Source organism: Mercenaria mercenaria, chromosome 13 (genome assembly GCF_021730395.1).
Source record: "Mercenaria mercenaria strain notata chromosome 13, MADL_Memer_1, whole genome shotgun sequence".
NCBI lineage: Eukaryota > Metazoa > Mollusca > Bivalvia > Venerida > Veneridae > Mercenaria > Mercenaria mercenaria.
Window position 1 is genome coordinate 29,779,719 of NC_069373.1, and position 26,184 is coordinate 29,805,902.

The 26,184-nt window shown below is 38.4% G+C and overlaps 2 protein-coding genes across 2 annotated transcripts in view; one reads left to right on the top strand and one right to left on the bottom strand.

Moving 5' to 3' along the window:
- Positions 1-13,338, bottom strand: part of LOC123530455 (fibrillin-2-like) — a 29,602-nt gene extending 16,264 nt beyond the window's left edge. The window contains exons 1-5 of the mRNA XM_053520797.1: positions 13,306-13,338; positions 3,930-4,090; positions 3,406-3,418; positions 1,410-1,558; positions 671-807 (exon numbers count right to left, since the gene is read on the bottom strand). Of these exons, the coding sequence (XP_053376772.1) occupies positions 671-807; positions 1,410-1,558; positions 3,406-3,418; positions 3,930-4,090; positions 13,306-13,338 (493 nt within the window). The remainder of the gene's footprint in view (positions 1-670; positions 808-1,409; positions 1,559-3,405; positions 3,419-3,929; positions 4,091-13,305) is intronic.
- Positions 12,443-16,555, top strand: LOC123529053 (polyubiquitin-C). Its single transcript, XM_053521407.1, has 3 exons — positions 12,443-12,600; positions 14,104-15,019; positions 15,403-16,555. Exons 2-3 carry the CDS (start codon positions 14,110-14,112, stop codon positions 16,320-16,322), a joined length of 1,830 nt encoding a protein of 609 aa, XP_053377382.1. The 5' UTR covers positions 12,443-12,600; positions 14,104-14,109; the 3' UTR covers positions 16,323-16,555.
- Positions 16,556-26,184: the final 9,629 nt, after the last annotated feature.

Consider the following 26,184-nt stretch of genomic DNA (forward strand, 5'->3'; position numbering starts at 1 on the left):
TGCCAGGAAATTTGTTATATCCCATGTTAAACAGTCAGCGCTAATGTGTTTCTTTTGATGTAAAATAACTCAAAATAACGACATTAGAATAATCAGCAATGTTAGGACTCCAACTGGTATTTGGCGAATTGTGAAAAATTAAGAATTTGGACCTAGTCATAAAACTTCCACAATGTACATTTTCAAGAAATTTTCCAGTGTTTTAGATTTGCTTATTTTCAATCATAATATAGGCATGCTCATATTGAATTCGGGTTTGGGTAAGACTTTTATTACAGTACATATATGCAACGCAGTTAGTTCAAGCCCAGCAAGAACTGAACAATGGTATCCCTAGCCCTGCAAGAACTGAACCATGTTATGCCTAGCCCCGCAAGAACTGAACCATGTTATGCCTAGCCCCGCAAGAATTGAACCATGTTATGCCTAAGAACTGAACCATGTTATGCCTAGCCCTGCAAGCACTGAACCATGTTATGCCTAGCCCTGCAAGGACTATACAATGTTATGCCTAGCCCTGCAAGAACTGAACCATGTTATGCCTAGCCCTGCAAGAACTGAACCATGTTATGCCTAGCCCCGCAAGAACTGAACCATGTTATGCCTAGCACCGCAAGAACTGAACCATGTTAAGCATAGCCCTGCAAGAACTGAACAATGCCTGGTTTACCTTTCATACAAATTTTCTCGCCGTTGGCCTCGTTACAGGTGTAGTGGCCGCTAGCATTGTTATGAGGCTCGCAGAATGACATGCACTGTGGACCATGATAAAACTGGTCGCAATAGACTCTAGATGTGGCTTCTAATCTGTAAATAGATAAAAAAAAATCCTTTCAGAAAGTTATCTGTTCGACAAAAATTCTAACAGAACAAAATCGCTAGTAGTAGGCATACTTTTCCATCTTGCACTAAGATCTTGTTCCGTCATATTAGACTTAGGAACGCCGAAATTCTAGCTTGTCATAACTTTATTTAATGTGCTACGGCAATGTCGGCATTTTCAGAAATCTTTGTAGCTGTATTTTAAAGAGATATATTTGGACCACATTTCACAAAATCGTTTGGTAAAAGACAATAATGTTGTAAATAAAAAGTTCACCATTTAAAGTCTCAAATACAGACGAATACGGGTCCTTTAGTTCGACAAATTGTTTTTACTTAAACACCAGATTTTTGGCGACATAACATTAAATAATTTTTTTTATACTTATGTATGTAATCGGATCTTGACAAAAGTCAAAAGTATATAATATCATAAAGTTAAATAACATTAAGGTGAAAAATCAGTTTAATACAAAATTTGCTATTTTATGTAATTGGTCATAAGATTGGGCTGTCAAATCCGATCAGCGTCAAAACTTTTTGCGTTACATTAAGTGATAAAAACAAATCTTGCTGTATGGACATACTTTGTTCGCATGTTGATGTTGACAGCATGCGGCGTTGACTTCTCTCTTGACCTGTCTGGAGTTATGTCTAAGTATGTACGTAGAAGTTCTACAAAATCATTTCTGCCGGGATCGTGGTCTTCAACCCGTACCTTAAACTTCATAGAACCCTGGAAGAAATATTAAACTATTCATAAAGATTCTCAGATTTTATTTTCATATATAAGCTTCCAACACTATTTTAGATTTTTATCTTAAATCTAAGATTAAAAGTAACATTATAGTCATAAAAATAAATACAGGTTCTGTAACATATTTGTTAAAAATGTTAATATTATTTTCTTTAAATTCATTCTAAGCTATTCTTTTTTTCTTAATGGTTGTATGAGAGCTGTTTTCATCTAAGCTTCGGAAATAACAGAATAAAGCTTAACCCTGACATACGGAAAGGAAAATCATCTCGAATGTACATTTGAAACATCTTTTTTTTTCTTCCGGTATAAAAAAAAAGTGTTGACACAGGGTTTTATCGGCACAAACGATCAACAAGTACAAACACAACATTGATGACGATTAAGTAAAATATGGAATAATTATTTTATAAAGTAAGATGAGGTGTAATTGGCGGTACCCGTTACCCAAACTTCCGAGTCAAACCCGAAGAAATGAGTGCAGTGAATTCATTCAGTGTTCTTTTACAATAATCAATATGTTTTTTTGTCTTAGAAAAGGATCAAATTTACCCCTATCAGGACCCTGAACTATCTTAATTCTACATTCACGCGCGCAATAATACTTAAAATCTTTCCTCGAACGTGTCATCCTTCAAAAAAATCGCAACAACCTCAAATAGCGCCTCGGGTGTAATAACATTTCCCATATCAGCCTCGCTGGCGTGTGTCACTTCTCTTCTGCTACCTCGTAGATTATTGTTGAAAATATCCAACTTTTCGATTTCATAGCAAGCACGTACATGGGTAATGAAGCATAGTGGCAGGTATCGAACTTTTTGTAGGGTAGAATGGCAATTCACCAAAATGTTTGTAATATAGGTCATTCCACTACTCACCCCCATCCCCTCCCCCGCCAATAATACAATAAAGACCCTTATAGACAACAAGTTTGATACTGGCTCCTGTGCATTTAAAAAGTCTGTTATACTGTGTTAATTAAAGGTTAAAGAAGGTTTTTTAAAGCATTTACCGGCCATCTCTCGAACGGGAAAATCATCGGGTTTTTCTTGCCGCCTACTGTATCCCCGAAGACGATAGTGTTTTTGTCGTTTATTCCTGCAGTTATCACGCGACCGTATGGACACGCCCACGTGCTGGTCGGACTGTATGGAAAACAATACTTTTACAGAAAATATCTATGTAATTAAAAAAACGCAGATTTTCATGTTATGTTGCTGTAGGATTCAACTCATTCACGTTGTAGATACTGATATTTGACAAGCAATAAATATCATTAAAAACAAATTATATGGTTCTTGGTTCCTTATTACGTTTTTATTGTTTTACTAAAGTCAGATTTAAATCGGGATTTCGATAAAAGAGTCCAAACCACGTGACCCTTAGATATTGTACGCATGGAGAAAATTATCACTTTGTCTATTTATATTTTCCTTATTACTTGACGGATTTTCATAAGGTATTAAGACCCTCGAAGTCAGAAAAATGAATACTTTTCTCTGCATAAAACGTCTACGATCAGGCCCCGATTTCACGAAAAAACTTAAGTAATTACTTAGTTAAGTATGTTATTTCAAAATTATGCTATTGCTTAATTTCTTGTTATTTCATGTTGATTTTTTCTATAACAATTTATTTGTAGCTAAATTATACTATTGTTAGTAGTTTTTGTCTGCAGTACTTATTTTAGTCAAGCAAATATCACATTTCTACTTAAGCACGATATAACGAACTTAAGTATTTTCTTAGTATATTTTTTATTTTTATACTCTTTTTTCTTTAGAATTCATAATTGTTGTCTTTTAATTAATGAAATAGACACATACGGTTCTGTTATAGCTGAAAAAGTCAACATTAAAGACACATAAAGAGCAAACACAGGCATTTGAAATAACAGACTTAGCTAAGTAATTACTTAAGTTTTTTCGTGAAATCGGGGCCAGTTCTCATTTCGTTTCTCAAACACTTCGCCCCATTTCGAAAGTGTGCACGTTATTTATACAGTTAGTCATGCGCGAAGTGTTTGAGAAAAGTACTGAGGACGGGTGGCAGACGCTTTGTGCGGAGAAAAGCTAACATTCAGTTGCTGTCTTCGACGCACTTCATTCATGAAAAAGGGAAAATATAGGTAAAATGCTACCGTGTATAGTATCCAAAAGTTACGTGGGTTGGCCAGCCTGATAAATATGCCACAATATTATAGAATGTCCTTTAACATTTAGAACATTTCTTCCCTGAAAATACGAAATCGCCTTGAAAAAGTTCCTTTGTATTTGCTGTAAAAATAAGAGGTGGAATTAACTCTGATACACATGTACAATTCTAGTTTTATTGTCTCCAGTTTACGTACCCGTTTCTTTTATCCAAACATACTACAAATGCATGGTCACATTCCCCCTCACACTTTCTGCTGCCCCTCACCGGGTCACAGCAACGACGATTTGCCGTCAGTCCGTTCGGGTTGACATACTTGATCATGTGTATTTCAACCTTTCCGGGAGCTTGGATCATCTGAACATGAAAATTATCATTTTTATTATTATCATTATTATTACGTAAATACTGAATTAGATTAAACTAAAATATGCTTAAACTTTTTTAAATGTCTGACTGACGTTCCATTGACGTCTGAGTTGTAAGCTTACATCTCTTCAATGAATAAAATCTAAAAGAAATAAAATGTGCCCAAGTATCACCCCAAGTGGTAATGGACACGTGCAACGTCGATCACGCCCCCGCTCCCTGGACCAACTCCTTCATACAAACGCATTTTACCATTCCGTTTAGAATATATCTGTTTTTTAGAAGGATCCAATCTAAGTGATCCTTTCAAAAAAAAATAAAGTAACGAAAAATACTCACGTGGACAGAAATAGTTAAAAAGAAACAAAGCTGAAAGTATGTTTTAATGCTCATAATCCTTTTATTGAAGGCGTTTTATCTTAATTGTGCACACAGAAACCCGTAACGTCAGTGCGTGACCATCAAATGGTGTGGACGGCGAAAATTTGACAGGAGCCTCAAGTTTGATGATGGCAAAAACAAAACAAAATGGAAAACATTAAAGTACGAATGGAAAACGTGTCCCCGCCAAAATATAAATGATTTTCTCAATATCTTATTGTTTCTGTTTGACTCAATATTTTATCAACAAAAAAAAAGTTATAGTAAGCTCTATAATTTTAGTACGCAGCTTTTTTTTTTAAAGCGCGCATCTCTACACATTTTATTGTACATTTGTCAAGCACATGTATGACTGACACTAGTGTTTAGTATGTTACTTACAAATCGCTGCAAATAGCGAATAAAGAAAGATACTGAAAACGCTCCAATTTTTGAAATGTTTTCACAATTTCATATTTTCTATCACTGAGCCCTGCAGTCAAACGTTATGCACGAAATCTCGAGCTCAGACTGTAGTTAAGTAAACAAAATCAGCTTATAAAATTCTTTAACTGACAAAAGTTTTTTTTTTGCAAAACTTTTAATAAACGTTTTAAGGTCTTGAACTTTTACGTTCATCTTTGAGTTTTTGCAGTCTGCATCCTTTGCAATAAAAGTTTTGTAGTTGTTTTGCTGTGTATGTTTTAGCTATTTGAAATATCTTCAAAGAAAATAATCTGTTTTGTGGTAAAAATGATAAAAAGCACAAACAGGCTTTGTATAATATTTGAAATGTTCTCACGCTTTTTTGCGAATCTCTTTATCTCTTTTTTTAACCAGATTGCATAAAAATGTCGAAAATTTCATAGGTCTGACAATTATAAGGCGCAATGTTTTACCCAATATCATCATCACAGTAACATTTGACTAAGTATAACCCAATGTGCTACCGCGAAACCGACCCCAATATCAGTCTCGATGTGTAACCGGACTACAGGTTCTGTTGTTTGTTTTAAGCGTTTTTATATTCGCTTCCAGTAACCCATATAAGAAGACAGTAGAGGATACAAAAAAAACCGCTCCATTTCCAAAAGCTTCCCTGTTTCTTCAGCCACATAGGGGTCTCTTGTCCGAATGTTGTTATTCTAATTTCATGACAGATAATATAACTCTTCTAGTCAATGCTGCGTCCACTATTTGTCTACGATGTTTGTATACAAACCGACACCCAGTGAGACTGCACAAGCAGTACCCAGTACAACCACAGTGACATCACGCTGTAGTACCAGTCCAAAGTGTGAAAACAGTGCAACTAGATCACAGTATCAGTTCCCATTGTAATACCTCAGAATCAATCGCCAGTGTAACCACCGTGTCGTGGGTTCGCTTGTCATTCCAGTGTCAGTGTAACCTTAGTGTCGTAGGTCCGCTTGTCAGTGTAACAATAGTGTCGTAGGTCCGGTTGTCAGTCCCGTGTGCACACACAGTGTCGTAGGTCCGCTTGTCAGTCCCGTGTCAGTGTAACTACAGTATCCAGTCCTCTGTATAACCAGTGTAACATAAGACTGCAGTGTCACACAGCGACACAACATGTCAGTTATCTCCATGTATAACAACATTGACGCATGACCACATTTTATGCACGGTACTGACTCAGTGGGATTGTGCCACCTGTAGAGTAGCAGTGACGCAAGACCACTGTGTCAGTCACCTTTAAATAATAGTGATACAAGACCACTGTGTCAGTCCACTGCATATCGTCTCTTGTGTCAGTCCCCTGTGATACCACAGTGAGGCAAGACCGCTGTGTGAGTCCCCTTTATCAAAAGAATGACGAAAGAAAATGTCAGTCTCAAGAATTATCAAACTGACACAATACCACTGTCCCAGTCTCCTGTAACCACAGTGACGCAAGACAGCATGTCAGTCCATTCCCTTGTTAAACCACATGCAGTGACACAAACATCTGTGCCAGTGCCCTGTATAACCTCAATGACACAAATCCACAAGGTCTGTCCAAAGTATAATCGGCGTAACGCCAGACCACAGTGTCAGTGTCCTAATTATAAAAGACTGCATGTCAGTCTTCCGTATTCCGCAATTACGCACGACAGCATGTCAGTTCGCAGTTTATCCATAGTATTAATCAGACCGCAGTGTCATGCAATCTCCAGTATAACCACAATGACACAAGACAGCATGTCATTCCGCAGTTTATTCGAAGTAATACCAGACCGCGGTGTCAGTCTGCAGTATAACTGAAGAAGCACTAAACATCAGTGTCATTCCCCATAATAATCACAGTGACGCCAGACCGCAGTATCAGTCACACGTAATACCATAGAGACGTAAGATCTCAGTAGCAGTTCCATGTAATATCATAGCGATGTCATACCTCATTTACAGTCCCATGTAATACCATATAAACGCAAGACCTAAGTAGCAGTCCCATGTAATATCATACAGATGCCAGACCTCAGCGGCAGTCACGTGTAATACCATAGAGACGCAAGACTTCAGTAGCAGTCCCTTTGTAATACATAGTGATGCCAGACCGCAGTAGCAGTCCAATGTAATACCATAAAGACGCCAGACTTCAGTAGCAGTCCCGTGTAATACCATAGAGACGCAAGACTTCAGTAACAGTCCCGTGTAATACTATAGAGACGCAAGACCGCAGTAGCAGTCCCATGTAATACCACAGAGATGCCAGACTTCAGTAGCAGTCCCATGTAATACCATAGAGACGCCATACTTCAGTAGCAGTCCCGTGTTATACCATAGAGACGCCAGACTTCAGTAGCAGTCCCGTGTAATACCATAGAGACACCAGACTTCAGTAGCAGTCCCATGTAATACCAAAGAGTTGCCAGACAGCAGTAGCTGTCACACGTAATACCACAATGAAGCCAGACCGTTGTAGCAGTCCTACGTAGTATCATAATGACGCCAGACCTCAGTGGCAGTCCTGCGTAATACCATAATGACGCCAGACCTCAATAGCACTCCTATGTAATGCCATAGTACTACTTAACGTCAGATCTCAGTGGCAGTCCTATGTCATACCACAGTGACGCCAGACCTCAACAGCACTCATATGCAAAACCATAATGACGCTAGGCCTCAATAGCACTCCTATCAAATACCATAGTGACGCCAGACCTCAGTAGCACTCCTATGTAATACCACAGTGATGCCAGACCTCAATAGCACTCATATACAAAACCATAATGACGCCAGACCTCAACAGCACTCCAATGTAATACCATATCGACGCCATGCAGACCTCAGTGACATTCCTATGTAATACAATAGTGACCCCAGACCTCAGTAGCAGTCCCGTGTAATACCATTGTGACGCGATACTTCAGCAGCAGTCCCACGTAATACCATAGTGACGCGAGACCTCAGCAGCAGTCCCGTGTAATATCATAGTGACGCGAGACCTCAGCTGCATTCCCATGTAATACCATAGTGACGCCAGACCTCAGCAGCAGTCCCATGTAATACCATAGAGACGCCAGATCTCAGCATCAGTCCCGTGTAATACCATATTGACTAGAGACTTGAGCAGCAGTCCCACGTAATACCTTGGAGACACAGGGCCTCAGCAGCAGTCCCATGTAATACCATAGAGATGCGATACTTCAGTAGTAGTCCATTGTAATACCATAGAGACGCAAGACTTCAGTAGCAGTCCCATGTAATACCAAAGAGATGTCAGACCGCAGTAGCTGTCACACATAATACCACAGTGACGCCAGACCATTGTAGCAGTCCTGCGTAATACCATAATGACGCCAGACCTCAACTGCACTCCTGTGTAATACCATAGTAACGTCAGATCTCAGTGGCAGTCCTATGTCAAACCACAGTGACGCCAGACCTCAACAGCACTCATATGCAAAACCATAATGACGCCAGACCTCAATATAGCACTCCTATATATAATACCATAGTGACGTCAGGCCTCAGTGGCACTCCTTTGTAATGCCATAGTGACGCCAGACCTCAGTAGCACTCCTATGTAATACCACAGTGATGCCAGACCTCAGTGGCACTCCTATGTAATACCACAGTGATGCCAGACCTCAATAGCACTCCTATGTAATACCATATTGACGCCATGCAGACCTCAGTGGCATTCCTATGTAATACCATAGTGACACCAGACCTCAGTAGCAGTCCCATGTAATACTATAGAGACGCGATACTTCAGCAGCAGCCCCATGTAATACCAGTGACGCGCGACCTCAGCAGCAGTGCCATGTAATACCGTAGTATTATCATGCACTGTAGTTGCTGTATTTGGTATGATTGCAGTTTAAGATTTAACGCATTTTGCACCAAATGATTGTTAGATCAAAATTATAATTAAGTACCCGAGTACCTATTCCAAAGTAGATCCCCGCAAAAAATATAAGACACTCAATGTTGTGTTCTGTATAAATATATTCCTATAAAAAGTAGTATATATTTTTATCAGTTTTTCCAGCTTTTCGATCACTTCATGATTTTGTTTTAAAGGTCTGTCTACAAGCTAGCCATAATGCAAGAAAACAATAGCCACGTACGTGACGTGATAAAAACGCTAAATATTAGCCTACACATGTACGTAGGTAGAGATTTTAGACACAGTCATTTGTTAAAGTTTATCTTTGGCAAGAAAACGGGAATTTCTGTTTTCTTTCTGTTTGGTTCTTTAGCGTGCCAGGTGTAGGGCCTAAAGAACTCATACATGGAACTCTTATCCCAATGTTTGTATTTTTTCTTTGGAGCAGCTGGGCTCAAACTCATAACCATTGGTTTCGTAGTCAAAAAGTGTTACCACTGAACCACTGAGTCCGCTCTACTAGGCACTGATCAATATAGACTACATTCCACGACGTCACATCCGGCGAAATACTGTCATCGTACAAAGTCCTAGGCAGCAAAGTCTATTTACTAATTCTTTTGAATTAAACATGACCCGATATACTTTTCTGTAGTAGGGTATAGCATAAGGGTGTCTTATACTGCCTCGCTATACCAGCTATCTTTTATAGCGACGTGGTGGAGTGTCCGCCTTAGGTGTGAAGGATCCCGGGTTGAACCCGTTCGATTGTATCCCGGCACAACCAGTTTTCAACCGCTTATCAAGTTTTCTGTGCAGTTTTGTACAAATGCAAGTCCAAATCTTTGGTTTATTGTCTAACACTTTCTATCAGGATAAGTGCTATAAAAGCATACCATACCATTTAAGTTTCAAGTTTCTAACTGATCGAATCCCAGGCAGGATGATTTTGAAAGCCATCAGTAGGAAGTCATGCTGAAAATTTACAACCTAAATTCAACCACAGGTGGTATTTTCCTTCCAACAAAATGAAACAGCACTAAACTTTTACTGTAGTTTCAATACAACATGGCAAACATAATACACCCAAAATTCAAGTCTGGCAACAAACACTAAAACCAACATGGCAGATCAATATACTGTAGGTACACTTGCCTAAATTGGCACCTAAATTACAGGGGGTAGGGTAAAGTAAATGGCAGCCAAAAGTTAGTGCATTATCTAAAAAACTATATCATATGCTCAATTACTCCAGAGAACCAGGGTGTCACATCTGCTACATTGATAGCTGTCACATATGACAATGTATTATATAATTGCATAGGCGTAGGAGCAAGGGGGGGGGGGCAGCGGGGGCCAGCCCCCCCCCCCCCCCAAAGCTCGGAGAGGGGGGGGGGTGGGCAAAGTATAGTTTGGTCCCCCGAATATTTTGGAAAAGAGATATAAATTGCAGTCTAATATAACATTTACTTAACATCATATAATTCTTTTCAACCTGATTTCTGAATTGCATTTGGCCTTCCCTTGTATTCTGACTAAAAATGTCTCTTTCCGTAGTGTGAGTACTGAAATCTGTACGCGCCACGCCAAGAATTTTTTACATTTTATAAAAATAATATATCATTGAGCGCAATCAACTACAGTTCCGGTTTGAGCGTCTGCAAAATCAATGTAGGCCTAACTATTAAGCCTGTTCACGCATGTAAACGTTATGTATTTTTGTTTTTGTTTTTCATTGTCCATTCAAGGGAAATGATATTTCCACAACTTTATACCACAATTAGACAAATGCAGTGCTAATTGATTGTATGTCCAGGGCTTCAACAGAAGAATGTAAAAAAATGGCACACTTAATTAGAACAATACATAATATGACTGATTAAGACAGTTCAGTGCCTAGTCGTATGAGTATCATCAGAATAACTCAATGATTGCTAAAACATAAAGGTTTGAGGGGCCTATGGCCCAATTAATCCCTGTACAAGGCTTTGAGTCTTTGTCACGAATAATGCACCGAGGATACCTTGCCGCTAACACCCCCCCCCCCCCCCCCCACAAACCGCCGGTCGAAAAGGTTTCCCCCCCCCCCACCCCCACCCACCCCAAAGTTAAACTCGCTCCTACGCCCATGAATTGCTAAGCATTTCAAATTGCTTAGAAAATGAAAAAAATGTTGCAAGGACAGGCATCATGATTGTATTGTCAAAATAATTTAATAATAATATGCTTCACAATTCTGGCAGTAAGCATGTGTTAAGCAATAAACATTTAGTGCAAAAGATATATAAATACTGATATTGGCTTAAGCAAGAATAGGTAGTAGACAAGGAAAGATGCAGGTTTTTTAGTAATAAGAAAAACCTCATGAAAACATAGTACTGCTACATAAATGGAATTTATATAATTTTCTAAGTACCAAAACTGAAGGCGAATAGGTTCCTAACATGTTCTGTCTCTGCTGTAAACAGTGAAACAATCACAACTGATAAATTTGGCCTGTAAATAGTTTTATCATACAAAGTCCTAGGCGGTTGAAAATAGATTGTGTTTGAAAATAGGTTGTGTGGGGATAATATATGGTTCTAGGGTTTAGTATAACGGTGGGCGCACTATACATTTATTAGTGTAAGTTTCTTTTAAAAAATTAACATTTTTGTGTAGAAAAAAACAACAAGTTCAGCTATATATTTAGTGTGTTCATGTATCTCGCATTTATAATCGGGCCCGCATGGGATCCCATATGCTAGCGGTGAGTGTGGAGATATTGTGAGGGCCGTTATGTCACGACCAGGGAGTCCATAGATTCTCTATATATACACATAACACACCATGTTTTATCCAAATAATTTTTTTGCTTGATATGAAGGTTTTTTCTCTATACTACAGTAGATCTAGATCTAGATAATATTTATCAATACGATAAAATTTAATAATCAAAAAATCTCTGTTAATGAAATTATGGTGGCATATTTCTGCATACGATAACCAGATAAGTTTCGCGAAAATGTATCGAGTTTTCAAGAAAAACATAAAAATTTTCGCGAAAACATAAGCTTTCCGCGAAAACTTAAAAGCTTTTCTCGAAAGGAACTGCAAATATTAAGTGGGTGAATTTGTGTTAGTGCCCACTTCTGCATAAGAAAACCAGGTAAGATTCGCGAAAATGGACCAAATTTTTATGAAAAACGGTAAAGTTTTCGTGAAAATAAAATATTATTTTCGCGAAAACATTTTATTTTCACGAAAACTTTCCCGTTTATCATGAAAGTTTAGTCCATTTTCGCGAAACTTATCTGGTTTCCCTATGCAGTAGTGAGCACTAACGCAATCTTTTTCCATTTAATATTTGCAGTTCTTTTCGTGAAAAGCTTTTATGTTTTCGCGAAATTTTTTCTGTTTTTCGTAAAATCTCGATACATTTTCGCGAAACTTATCTAGTTATCATATGCAGAAATATGCCACCATATGAAATAGATCTGTGTTATAGTATAATTATAGTCTATCTTTATGTAGCTTATTATCGTCACGAAAATATGCCCGACATTGAAATTTTCTTGTTCGCTTTGTTATCTGAAAATTGCACAATAACCTTGCGTGGCCTTTGGCTGTGTCAGGTGCTCTATTTTAGGCATGACGTCATTGTTATGTTTCGAGAATCTTCCAATAATAATCACAAACAACGTCACGTGATTGTGTGGTATAAATAAACGAAATTTTCGTAGTTCAGGAAGAACAGCCGCAAATACACAACAAAGCAACACGTACAGACTACTGATATTCGCAGCGATATTGAAGAAATACAAAGGTAAGTCGCAATATGTTTTTTTGCCTTCTGAATAATGTAAAATTTATGTTGATCTATAGTATTAAGTTAATGAAAAGTCACAAATTGAAATAATAAAGAAAATTGGAAACAGTTCACCGAGACGAAGCCGGAAATAATCTGATCGAGGAAATACTGAAAACCCATGAGATCGTTTGCTTAGATGTAGATTTGTAATAAAATTATTCAAATGGCTGTTAATTGCTAACTTAACTTCTTACGAGTACAGGATGGTCTAATCAAACAAATAAAAACGAATTGCCGTTAATTTCGACGTAAACCTAGCAAAGATCGAACTTTTTCAAGATGGCGGACGATAGAGGTCATATGAAAATGTTAATTTATACTAGATCTATAGGTTTCTATAACAAATTGTGTCTAGATCAACTGCTGATTTCAAACTAGATTTATATTTTACTATTTTAATACTTCTTATTTCCTTCTCGAACTTCTCTTCAGATACTATTTCACACATCAGATCATTTTTCTAGTCAAAGAAGTATAAAATACATTAATTTTATTTATTTTTATAGCTCTATGTTCTAGTCTTTGTTTACATTTAATCCATATTTCCAGCAAAAGGGGTTAATATGGTATTTACTGGACCCTCAGTTTATTTATAAATTAATTTTCCTTGTAGATCTAGCCCATTTAAAGTATATATTATAATATTGGCCAAGACATTACCAGGTCAGAGACATCCTCTGGATTGAGAGACATTCTCTCGATCTAAACCTTGTCTCTCGTTCGAAAGACAAAATGTCTTTCGTTCGAAAGACTCAAATTAGCTTAAGCAATGAAAATCATTGAAAGAGTAATTAAAACTCTCTTTTTAGAATGCGCAAATTTATTTCAAATATAGAAAACTATGTTTCTTTTATCAAATTTTCAAAATCTAAATTATTTTGGGAATTTTGTTTAAGCATTATAATGCTTAAGCAAGCTTCTATGACAATGTGTTTCTTGTAAAGTTTACTTGAAATAACAAGTTGTTTCAATGATTAAATAATGTGACTGTAAAGAAATGATTGTTTTAATAATGATTTCATGTTTTTTCAACACTTAAGCTAAATACAGTCTTTCGATCGAAAGACATTTTGTCTTTCAAACGAGAGACAGTGTTTAGATCTAGAGACTGTCTCTCAATCCAGGGGAAATCTCCGACCTGATTACATGGGTGATTTCGTCATATTTTGGGCAACACACCTAATTTTATAAGTTAGACTAAAGATCGGATTGGGCATTTATGAAGTAAAGGTATTTATCCTGCTTCTTCCAACACATTTTTTCAGTGTTTCAAAAATTGTCTCCTATAGTTGGTGCTGCACATTGTTGTTCCAATCAGTTTTGTGTGACTGATGTTACTTATGATTTGTTAAAATTGAAATTGCATTGACATAATTTGAGAAAAAAAGCATGTAAATCTTTTTAAGGTATGCTTTTTTGACAAACATATTTACTAAATTACTTTGTCATTATTTTCAGGGAACCATGCAGATCTTTGTGAAAACGTTGACTGGAAAAACCATTACACTTGAGGTTGAGCCGTCGGATTCCATTGAAAATGTGAAAGCCAAGATCCAGGACAAAGAAGGCATTCCCCCAGATCAGCAGAGATTGATCTTTGCTGGCAAACAGTTGGAAGATGGTCGCACATTGTCTGACTATAACATCCAGAAGGAATCCACACTCCACCTTGTGCTCCGTCTTAGAGGAGGTATGCAGATCTTCGTGAAGACCCTCACTGGCAAGACCATTACACTCGAGGTTGAGCCTTCAGACTCTATTGAGAATGTGAAAGCCAAGATCCAGGACAAGGAAGGCATTCCCCCAGATCAGCAGAGATTGATCTTTGCTGGCAAACAGTTGGAAGATGGTCGCACACTGTCAGATTATAACATTCAGAAGGAATCCACACTCCATCTTGTGCTCCGTCTAAGAGGAGGTATGCAGATCTTCGTGAAGACCCTCACTGGCAAGACCATTACACTTGAGGTTGAGCCATCAGACTCTATTGAGAACGTGAAAGCTAAGATACAGGACAAAGAAGGCATTCCCCCAGATCAGCAGAGATTGATCTTTGCTGGCAAACAGTTGGAAGATGGTCGCACATTATCAGACTATAACATTCAGAAGGAATCCACACTCCATCTTGTGCTTCGTCTCCGGGGAGGTATGCAGATCTTCGTGAAGACCCTCACTGGAAAGACCATTACACTTGAGGTTGAGCCATCAGACTCTATTGAGAACGTGAAAGCTAAGATACAGGACAAAGAAGGCATTCCCCCAGACCAGCAGAGATTGATCTTTGCTGGCAAACAGTTGGAAGATGGTCGCACATTGTCCGACTATAACATCCAGAAGGAATCCACACTCCATCTTGTGCTTCGTCTCCGAGGAGGTAATTATTCATATACTTGTTTCCTCAAAATACATATCTTGCAAGATTTAACTTTACCCTTATCTACTCGCAATTTAAAGTAATTGCTGAGTTCTAATATGGTAAGACTTGTTAGTTAAGACTCTCTGGAGAAATGATTTTCTATTAAGTGATCAAAATGTCATAGTAATTTTGAGATGGCAGTGAAATCTGATTTTGGTTTGCCTTTTATTTTTCTAAGAGCTCTCTGTCAGTTGGTAATGGTTATATAGTAAATGGCTGAAATACTGTTTGTCTGTATATGCCCTGGTACAAGCTGGGCATGTAGAACAATTGATTATACCAGACCTGCTGTAACTTAAATGTTCATATATATGCTTATGTTTTTTTTAACTACTTTTCAGGTATGCAGATCTTTGTAAAGACCCTTACTGGTAAGACGATTACTCTAGAGGTTGAACCATCAGACTCTATTGAGAATGTGAAAGCTAAGATCCAAGACAAGGAAGGCATTCCCCCAGATCAGCAGAGATTGATCTTTGCTGGCAAACAGTTGGAAGATGGTCGCACATTGTCAGATTATAACATTCAGAAGGAATCCACTCTCCATCTTGTGCTCCGTCTCCGGGGAGGTATGCAGATCTTCGTGAAGACCCTCACTGGCAAGACAATTACACTCGAGGTTGAGCCTTCAGACTCTATTGAGAATGTTAAAGCCAAGATCCAGGACAAGGAAGGCATTCCCCCAGATCAGCAGAGATTGATCTTTGCTGGCAAACAGTTGGAAGATGGTCGCACACTGTCAGACTATAACATTCAGAAGGAATCCACACTCCATCTTGTGCTCCGTCTAAGAGGAGGTATGCAGATCTTCGTGAAGACCCTCACTGGCAAGACCATTACACTTGAGGTTGAGCCATCAGACTCTATTGAGAATGTGAAAGCCAAGATCCAGGACAAAGAAGGCATTCCCCCAGATCAGCAGAGATTGATCTTTGCTGGCAAACAGTTGGAAGATGGTCGCACACTGTCAGACTATAACATTCAGAAGGAATCCACACTCCATCTTGTGCTCCGTCTAAGAGGAGGTATGCAGATCTTCGTGAAGACCCTCACTGGCAAGACCATTACACTTGAGGTTGAGCCATCAGACTCTATTGAGAATGTGAAAGCCAAGATCCAGGACAAAGAAGGCATTCCCCCAGATCAGCAGAGATTGATCTTTGCTGGCAAACAGTTGGAAGATGGTCGCACATTGTCCGACTATAACATCCAGAAGGAGTCCACACTCCATCTTGTGCTCCGTCTCCGAGGAGGCCAGTGAATATGTTCAGTAAATAAAATGGCATTGTAACAGTTTTTGGACATTTTATGAAGGCCAACTATCTTCAAATTTGTTTCGTTTTAATGGGTTTATTTCTTGAAGCTTATGCTTTAAAAAACTTAAAAGTTACATAATCTGTTCTTCACATTGGGATTTTAAATTTTTTTTATCTATTTTCTGTAAGCTGTAGTTAAAAGTTGAACAAAATTGTGCAATAAATTAAAACAAAAGTAGTTCTATTATTTGCTAGCCATGTTTGCCACATTCACCATAATTAATACAGGATTACCAGTGTACCTTATTATTATTATTAAGGCCTTAAAGAAATATTTGTTTGTGCTAACGCAACCCAAAGTTTTTTGTGTGGGTATAGGGAATGTTTTTTCTTGCATATCATACAGGGGGAAAAATTTCGTCTGTCTGGCTAGAAATAAGATTGGTTGTAGCGAGAAAAACCTTATGTATGCAATAGGGGCTGCATTTTTCATTTAATGTGCATTAAACATGGTCAGAATGTCTGTCTGCATGAAATCTCGGGTGAATCTTTAACTTGGGGTCAAAAACTAGGTCATCTGGTCAAATTAAAGAATAAGCTTTTTTTGCACTCTGGGGCCACATTTTGGATTCATAAAACTTTGTCAGAATGTTTATTATGAAGTCTTGGATGATTTCAAATATGGATCATGTGGGCTCAAAAACTATGTCAAATCAAAGGAAAAACTTTGTATACTCTCCAGAGGTCAGTTTTTTTGCTCCAATCTTCCTGAAACATTCTCAGAATGTTTGTTTTCATGAAATCTTGGACAAGTACGAATCTGGATAATGCAGGGTTAAAAAATAGGTCACATGGTCAAATCAAAGAAAATGCTTGCTAACACTCTAGAGGCCACATTTTTTGGTCCAATCTTAATGAAAATTGGTCAGAATATTTGTCTCCATGAAATCACTTGGTCAAGCATGTTTACACTGTTGTGCTATGTTACTCAGGTATGCTACCTAGGGCCATCTCTTGTTTTAAAACAGGTTGATAAACAGCAAATTAAAACAGTCTGTGTAAGGCAATATATTTGCAAGTCAATATAATGATATTCATCTTGAATGCTGGTCTAATTCAGTCATTTCTGCTACTCGTCCCTTGTGCATGTGACACACAGTGTGTACTCTTTCTAACCAATGAGGTTGTTTTCAAAATAATCTGGCAAAAGTCTGACAGAGCTTGGACATTCTTTTTGTGGTCATATATTTATCCAAGGCCCCATTGTCCAAACAGACTGTTAAAATAAGTGCCTGTTAAATTTTGATTCAAAATACTTGTCTTGGTGGGAAACACTAGTACGATGTTAAAGTTTTACTGTAAAGACATTTTAGTGTTCATAATATTAACTTGTACATTTGTTTTTCTATGTTTTCTAAAATGTCGAAGTATAACTCTAAAAGTTATCGACCATTACCTTAATCACCTGTTAAAGTTTTGAACTTGGCCCTGAGGGATATATTGTTTCGGTGGGGACTGTATGTCCAAAATTGAAAATGCAGTTTTTTATGCCCCCCTTTGAAGAAGGAGGGGTATATTGTTTTGCAGATGTCAGTTGGTATGTAGACCAATCTGTTTCCAGAAGAATGCTTGGGCCTAGAATCATGAAAGTTGATAAGGTGGTTGGTCATAACCAGTAGATGACCACTATTGATTTTGAGGTCAAAGTTCAAGGTCGTAGTGACCAGGAACAGTTTAACAGTTTATGGCTGATAACTCGAGAACGCTTTGGCCTAGGATCATGAAAATTGATAGTGTGGTTAGTCGTTACCAGCAGATGACCCCTATAGATTTTGAAATTAGAAGGCCAGTGATCCGGAATAGTTAATCCGTTTCCAGATGATAACTTGAGAACGCTTTGGCCTAGGATCACACAACTTAATAGGGAGGTTGATCATGATGAGCAGATGACCCCTATTGCTTTTGAGGTCAAAGTCACTTTGACCAAGAACAGTAGAACTTTGAGCACAGTGACCAAATAATTTCTGTTTCTTGTGCATTTACTGAATGCATCAAGGGGGGCATTTCGTGTTCTACGAGCTCTTGTTTAGTTAGAATCACCAAACCTTGCATAATTATTCATTAGCACAATGAGCTTTGCACACATACTGTATTATCTTCCTTGATCCAGTAAAACCAAGTTTTTCCCCTTGATTTTGTAAAAAATAAATATTAATTGACTGCGTCCAAGCAAGCCGTTAATGGATCTTTAGGATTCTTCACACAAATAGGGCGGTGGTGTTGATAGGGCGGTGGTGCACACACTTGTCAGGATCGCTTCAGTGACACGAGTTTTGGACCTTTGATTTTAAGTCCATAAATACTCACTTAAACTAATCGATAGACAGATAATCATGAATTCTAAAACGCCTTGATTCATTTTTCTGTTGAACAAAGAAATCTGAAACTTGTGCGTTATTTTAGAGCAATTCCTTTTTCTGACGTCACAGTTAACTGTATAGCAGCGCGCTTGAAAAGAAACTAACAGAAAACAGGCATAAATTTGACGGATGTTGTAGAGGATATACTTGGTAAAGTGTTGGAATCTGATTAGTGATTTGTTCTTGAAAAATATCATTGTTGTTCAGATGTGTATTATTTTATCACTGGAGCTGCCTAGTGATATTCCTTCACATTTGAACTCCAATGATTTTTGGAAGGCTGTGGAGACGCAGTTTTATCATACATAACTTGCTTGCATATGGAAGTTAAAAATCAAAATACAGTTCCCTCATTCACAAAAACAACTTTCGACAGGGGATATATATTTATCCAATTTGCTAGTTCACAGATCACACTTATGTCAAAGGTGAACATGGTCTGTTTTGTGTCCGGTTTATAAGTCTGCCATTCATTAAGTGATTTTGAAATTACTTAGCATAAATGTTCCCCATAATGAGACAGCATGTCATTGCACATGGTCCTAACATCAAGGTTTCATTAATTAACATGGTCTGTTTCTTGTCCAGTCAATAACTCATCTATCAATAAAGGCATTTTAAAACTACTTTGCATAAATCTTCCCTATATTGAGGTGACATGTCGTGCACAAGACCCAAATCCCTAGCTCTAAGTTCAAGGTTGCTAAGAAGTCAAAGGTTAAGGTAGTTCTGCACGTTAGGATCGAAATTTTTTCTACAAAGTAGAATTTGATTAAACTCTGATTTTTCAAAACTTCGGAATATACTAAGAAAGTTGAGCAAATAAAAAAGATAGGGTCGTGTGCTTGATTTTTTGCTAGACCGATTTGAAAAATTTCAACCTCACGCAAGTTTTCATAATGGGAGTCTATGGGAAAAACGCAATTTTCAAAACATTTTCGCGAATAGAAATATTTCTACAATGTAGATTTTAATGAAACTTCTCACAGTCATAATTAGATATATGGCCTATAATATGGTGAAATAAAATGTATAGGTCCGTGTGCTTATTTTTGAGATATTTGGCTACGATTAAAGTGAACCGCCTATTTCAAGCTAATTTTAAGACATTATTTTGAATTATTTAACGTGTAATATGTTTTAATATCATATTTTAACTTTAGAAAGAAAGTAACAGTGCCATTTAAATACATTTATTCACAGGTTGCCCTTAATTCATAAACTGATTTTCGTTTCCGTACGCCGAATCCAGGCATTATTCTACGTTTTCTGGATAAGTGACGTTACGCCATCACTTCCGGTTTTTCAAACGTGCAGAACTACCTTAACAGGGTCTGTTTCTTGTCCGGTCAATAACTCTGCCAATCATCAAGGAATTTTAAAATTACTTGGCACAAATGTTCCCAATAATGAGTTGATGTGCCATGCGTAAGACCCAGAAACCTAGCCATGGTTTGCACAGGCCGTGAAAAGTCCTTGAATTTGATGCCTACCCCTTGAAAACTACTTGAATTTTGTATCAGTCAGAAACTACTTGAAAACTACTTGAATTTAGGAAAAAACGTACAAAAGATGGCAAATAGTCCTTAAATTCGTTGTGTGCAAAGTCAAAACGGACAAACATTATAAACGGGCCAAAATAAACCAAAAAACGACAAAAAAAACAACCACTGCCGCCATTAGGGCCTGCCACTGAGTCGACGATAGTACGGTACTGTACTTCACGGGTTTATGCTCTTTCAAGTAATTTTCACACTGTGTAATTCATCCGTGATGCGTTGAAGGTAAATCTGGTGTTACATTCTTTAATTTTGTCTTAAACTGGATTTAAATTGGTTATTTCATGTCTCAGCAACAGTGACATAGCACCCATTTTAGTCCTTGAAAATGGAGGAAAACTACTTGAAAACTCCTTGAAAACTACTTGAATTTTTTTTGTTAAGGTCTGTATGAACCATGCTAGCTCAAAGGTCAAGGTCACCTTTGGATAATTTTTTTTCTCGTCTTGTCACAAAATGATTCATACCTAAACTATTCTGGAATATTTTGCGCAGACAACTGTAGCATTCTTGGGCACGCTTTGGGGGCATTTATCACTAATAATGACAGCATAATGTTAAGGTGTATAGGGAATGCCACCCTGCAAGTTTTGGTCAGATTGCACGAGTTACAGACAAGATTTTTGGCCCTTTGTATATTGCATATATAGCAAGTTTTATTAGCTCACCTGTCACATAGTGACAAGGTGAGCTTTTGTGATCACCCTTGGTCCGTAGCCTGTGCGTGCGTGCATCCGTCAACAATTCCTTGTCTGCACGATAGTGGTTTCATTTATTTTATTTTAACCAAGCTTGCACACAACTTATATCACCATAAGATCTTGGTTCCTTTCTTGAACTGGCCAGATCCCATTATATGTTCCAGAGTTATGGCCCCTGAAAGGGCCAGAATTAGCTATTTTGACCTTGCCTGCACAATAGCAGCTTTATTTACGATTTGAATTTTACCAATCTTGCACACAACTTGTATCACCATAAGATCTTGGTTCCTTTCTTGAACTGGCCAGATCCCATTATGGGTTCCAGAGTTATGGCCCATGAAAAGCCCAAAATTTGCTATTTTGACATTGTCTGCACAACAGCAGCTTCATTTGTGATTTGTTTTACCAAACTTGCACACAACTTGTATCACCATAAGATCTTGGTTCATTTTTGAACTGGCCAGATTCCATTATGGGTTCCAGAGTGGTGGCACCTGAAAGGGCCAGAATTAGCTATTTTGACCTTGTCTGCACAATAGCAGCTTCGTTTATGATTTGAATTTAATCAAACTTGCACAAAACTTGTGTCATCATAAGATCTTGGTTCCTTTCTTGAACTGGCCACATCCAATCATGGGTTCCAGAGTTATGGCCCCTAAAAGGTCCAAAATTTGCTATTTTGGCTTTTGTGGCTGTGTAGAGACTTCATTTATGGTTTAATTTGGAACAAACTTGTAAAATATCTTCAACAGCAATAAATCATGATGAATCTGTCAGATCCAGTCATAGGTTCTGGAGTTAATTTGTATCTGATTACCTCCCCTGATTTTAATCAAAATGGATTTATATTAGTAAGTACTGGTAGGACTCATTTGAAATTTCATTATTGTCATGAGTTGGACCGAGACAATCAGGGTAGATAACTATTGACTGATTTTATGTCAAATTACCTCCCTTTACTTCAAATTAAAATGGGTACATCTCCGTAACTACTGAAGGTACTGATCTGAAATTTCATTTGTGCCATCTGCAGATGGACTTGGACAACAGTGAAGTACATATTGACTGAATTTATGACAAATTACCTCCCTTTATTTTTTTATGTAATTGAGGGTACCTAGCAGCTTCTAATGAGACTGGTTTTATACATTATTTATGTCTTCCATGGTAAGAAATTTCTACTTTTACTTACTTTTCTAATGTAATGTTGTAAAGGCTTGTACTCTGTATCTTCTACATGCACATACCAATGCATGATTACCTCCCCTGATTTTAATAAAATTGGATTTATCTCGGCAAGTATTTATAGGACTCATTTGAAATTTCATTGTCATTAGTTGGACTGAGACAATCGGGGTAGATAAGTATGGACTGATTTTATGTCAAATTACCTCCCTTCGTTTCAAATTGAAATGGGTGTATCTCGGTAACAAATGAAGATACTTATATGAAATGTCATTTATGCCATCAGATGGACTCAGACAATCAGGGTAGATAACTTTTGACTGAATTTTTTTTATGAAAAATTACCTCCCTTTATTTTATGTAAATGAATATACCACAGCAGCATCTAAGAGATTGGTTTTAAATGTTATTTAAGTCTTCCAGGGTAAGGAAAAGTCATGCTAGTACAAAAATGCAGCATTTGAGTCAAGGACCCTCAAACTTGGTATGGAGATTGGCTATGACTAGTACGTGACCCTTGAGTCAAAAGGGATGGTTTCAAGAAAATATTTATCCTGATAATATTTTAAAGTGTATGCCTATGTGATCTTTGTCAGAACTTGGTCTTATCATTAAGAGCAATGGTACTCAGGTGAGCGATATAGGGCCATCATGGCCCTCTTGTTCCATTTTCTGTCCATCCGAAGTCAAACCTCAGAATAGATGGAAGGAGGTAGAAAGATTAACAGTTACTGCTATAGGGCAATAAGGCCCTGCAATTTGATTGGTTTTGGAAAACAAGCTTTATTATGTCCCTTTGCAATTCTATATTTTAATTCCATTTTTTGTCTGGAGTCAAACCACTTAAGAAGTTTTCACTTACACATGGTAGAAATGTTAAATGCAGTAAAGTTATGCGGTCCTGCAAGTTTCTTGAAGACAAGATTTATGGCCCTTTGTACTTACCTTTGTAATTCATTAATAGTCCATATTCTGTTTGTCATGGTTTGTATCTTGGACATGGAAGGATTTTAATAAAATACAGTGGAAAAGTGCATTAGGGCCAAGGAGCCTACAAGTTCCATTCAGATTAGCTGAGGAAGACATTTATGGCCCTTAGCAATTACTTATAGCCTTTTTATTATACGCCCGAAGGGACATATTATGTTATGACGCTGGTGTCCGTCTGTTAGCAATTTCGTGTCCGCTCTGTAACTCTTGAACCCCTTGAAGGATTTCAAAGAAACTCAAATGTTTACCACACCGAGACGACGTGCAGAGCGCATGTTTTGGAAGTCTCGCTTCAAGGTCAAGGTCACACTTAGGAGTCAAAGGTCAAATCAGTTTGTTTCGTGTCCGCTCTGTAACTTCTGAACTGCTTGAAGGATTTCATAGAAACTTGACACAAATGTTCACCACACCGAGACGACAGGCAGAGGGCATGTTCCGGATGACTCATTTCAAGGTCAACATCACACATAGGGGTCAAAGGTCATATACGACTTTGCTTTATGTTTATTGCAGTGCTCTTGTTTTTATTTGGCAGATCCCTCTTTTGTTCACTTACAATAAATTCTTTTTGAATTACTTCCTTTTTATGTTACTATAAATAGCTTATTTTGAAACTTTTTTATTATTGGCCGTAGGGAAAAACCGAGGCCGCTTTTCTGTAGTACAACATGGATGGTATCTCCAATTTTTAGGTGTAATTTGACATACCTTTACTTGGTAATGATTTTTTTGTGGACTTAGAATTTTTTTGGAATTTCTTCCCTTTGTTGTTCCTGTCCTTTGCCCAGCTTCACACTCCAAGTTCTTTAAATGTTGCTCCCATCCTCTGTTGTAACCCTTCAGGCGTATAATGCCCAGCTTGGCGGAGCTCTTGTTCGATGTTGTCTGTCTGGATTCGTATCTCGGAATATGTTTGTAGGATTTCAATACAAAATGGCAGAGACCTAGCAGCCAATGAAACCAAATACTAGCTGTAAAAGGGATCCAGACCTTGCAGCTAATGAAACCAAGTCATAACTGCCAGATGGATCAGACATAGCAGTCAATGAGACCTAGTCATAGCTGTCAGATGGATCAAAACTAGCAATCAATGGTACCAGTTAAAGCTGTCAGAAGGATCAAGACCTATCAGCCAGAGACCAAGTCATATCTGTCAGAGAGATCCAGACCTAGCAGCCAATGAGACCGAAGTCATAGCTGTAAGAAGGATCCAACCTAGTAGTCAATGAGACCAAGTCAGCTGTCAGGGGGGATAAGACCCATCAGTCAATGAGACCAAGTCATAGCTGTCAGAGGGATCCAGACCTAGCAATCAATGAGACCAGATCACAGCTGTCAGAGGGATCAAGACCTAGCAGCCAGTGAGACCAAGTCAGCTGTCAGTGGGATCAAGACCTAGCAATCAATGAGACCAAGTCATAGAGCTGTTAGAGGGATCCAGACCTAGCAATCAATGAGACCAAATCACAGGTGTCAGAGGGATCAAGACCTAGCAAGTGATAGCTGTCAGAGGGATCAAAACCTAGCAGTCAATAAGATCAAGTTATAACTGTCAGCGGGATTAAGACCTGGCAGTGAATGTGAGCAAGTCTGAGCTGAAAGAGGGATCAAGATATAGCAATCAATGAGACCAAATCACAGAGGTCAGAGGGATCAAGATCTAGCAGCTAAGGATACAAAGTCTTAGCTTTCAGAAGGCTCAAGACCTAGCAGCCAATGAAACCAAATCACAGATGTCAGAGGGATCCAGACCTAGCAGCCAGTGAGATCAAGTTATAGCTGTCAAAGGGATCAAGACCTAGCAGTCAATGAGACCAAATAATAGCTGTCAGAGGGATCCAGACCTAGCAAGCAGTGAGACCAAGTCATAGCGAAAGAGGGATCAAGACATAGCAATTGATGAGACCAAATCACAGCTGTCAGATGGGTCAAGACCTAGCAGTCAATGAGAGCAAGTAATAGCTGTCAGAAGCATCAAGACCTAGCAATCAATGAGACCAAGTCATAGCTGTCAGAGGGATCAAGACCTAGCATCCAGTGAGACCAAATCACAGCTGTCAGAGGTATCCAGACCTGGCAGTCAATGAGATCAAGTCATAGCTGTCAGAGGGATCCAGACCTACCAGTCAATGAGACCAAGTTATAGTTGTCAGAGGGATCCAGACCTAGCAGCCAGTGAGACCAACTAATAGCTGTCAGAGGGATCCAGACCTAGCAGCCAGTGAGACCAAGTCATAGCTAATAGAGGGATCAAGACATAGCAATTGATGAGACCAAATCACAGCTGTCAGAGGGATGAAGATCTAGCAGCCAACAATAAAAAGTCTTAGCTGTCAGAGGGATCAAGACCTAGCAGTCAATGAGACCAAATCGCAGCTGTTAGAGGGATTCAGACTTAGCAGTCAATGAGACCAAGTTATAGCTGTCAGTGGGATCCAGACCTAGAAGACAGTGAGATCAAGTAATAGCTGTCAGAGGGATCTAGACCTAGCAACCAGTGAGACAAAGTCATAGCTGTAAGAGGGGTCCAAATCTAGCAGTCAATGAGACCAAGTCAACAGTAAGAGTGTTCCAGACGTAGCAATCAATGAGACCAGATTACAGCTGTCATATGCATCAAGACCTAGCAGTGAATGAGACCAAGTAATAGCTGTTAGAGAGATCCAGACCTAGCAGCCAATGAAACCAAGTCATAGCTATCAGAGGGTTTAAGACCTAGCAGTCAATGAGACCAAGACATAGCTGTCAGAGGGATCAAGACCTAGCAGTCAATGAGACCAAGTCTTAGCTGTCTGAAGGATCAAAACCTAGCAGCCAGTGAGACCAAATCACAGCTGTCAGAGGGGTCAAGACCTAGCAATCAATGAGACAAAATCACAGCAGTCAGAGGGATCCAGACCTTGCAGTCAGTAGGACTAAGTTATAGCTGTGAGAAGGATCCAAACCTAGCAGCCAATGAGACCAAGTCATAGCTGTCAGGGGGATCAAGACCTAGCAGTTAATGAGACCAAG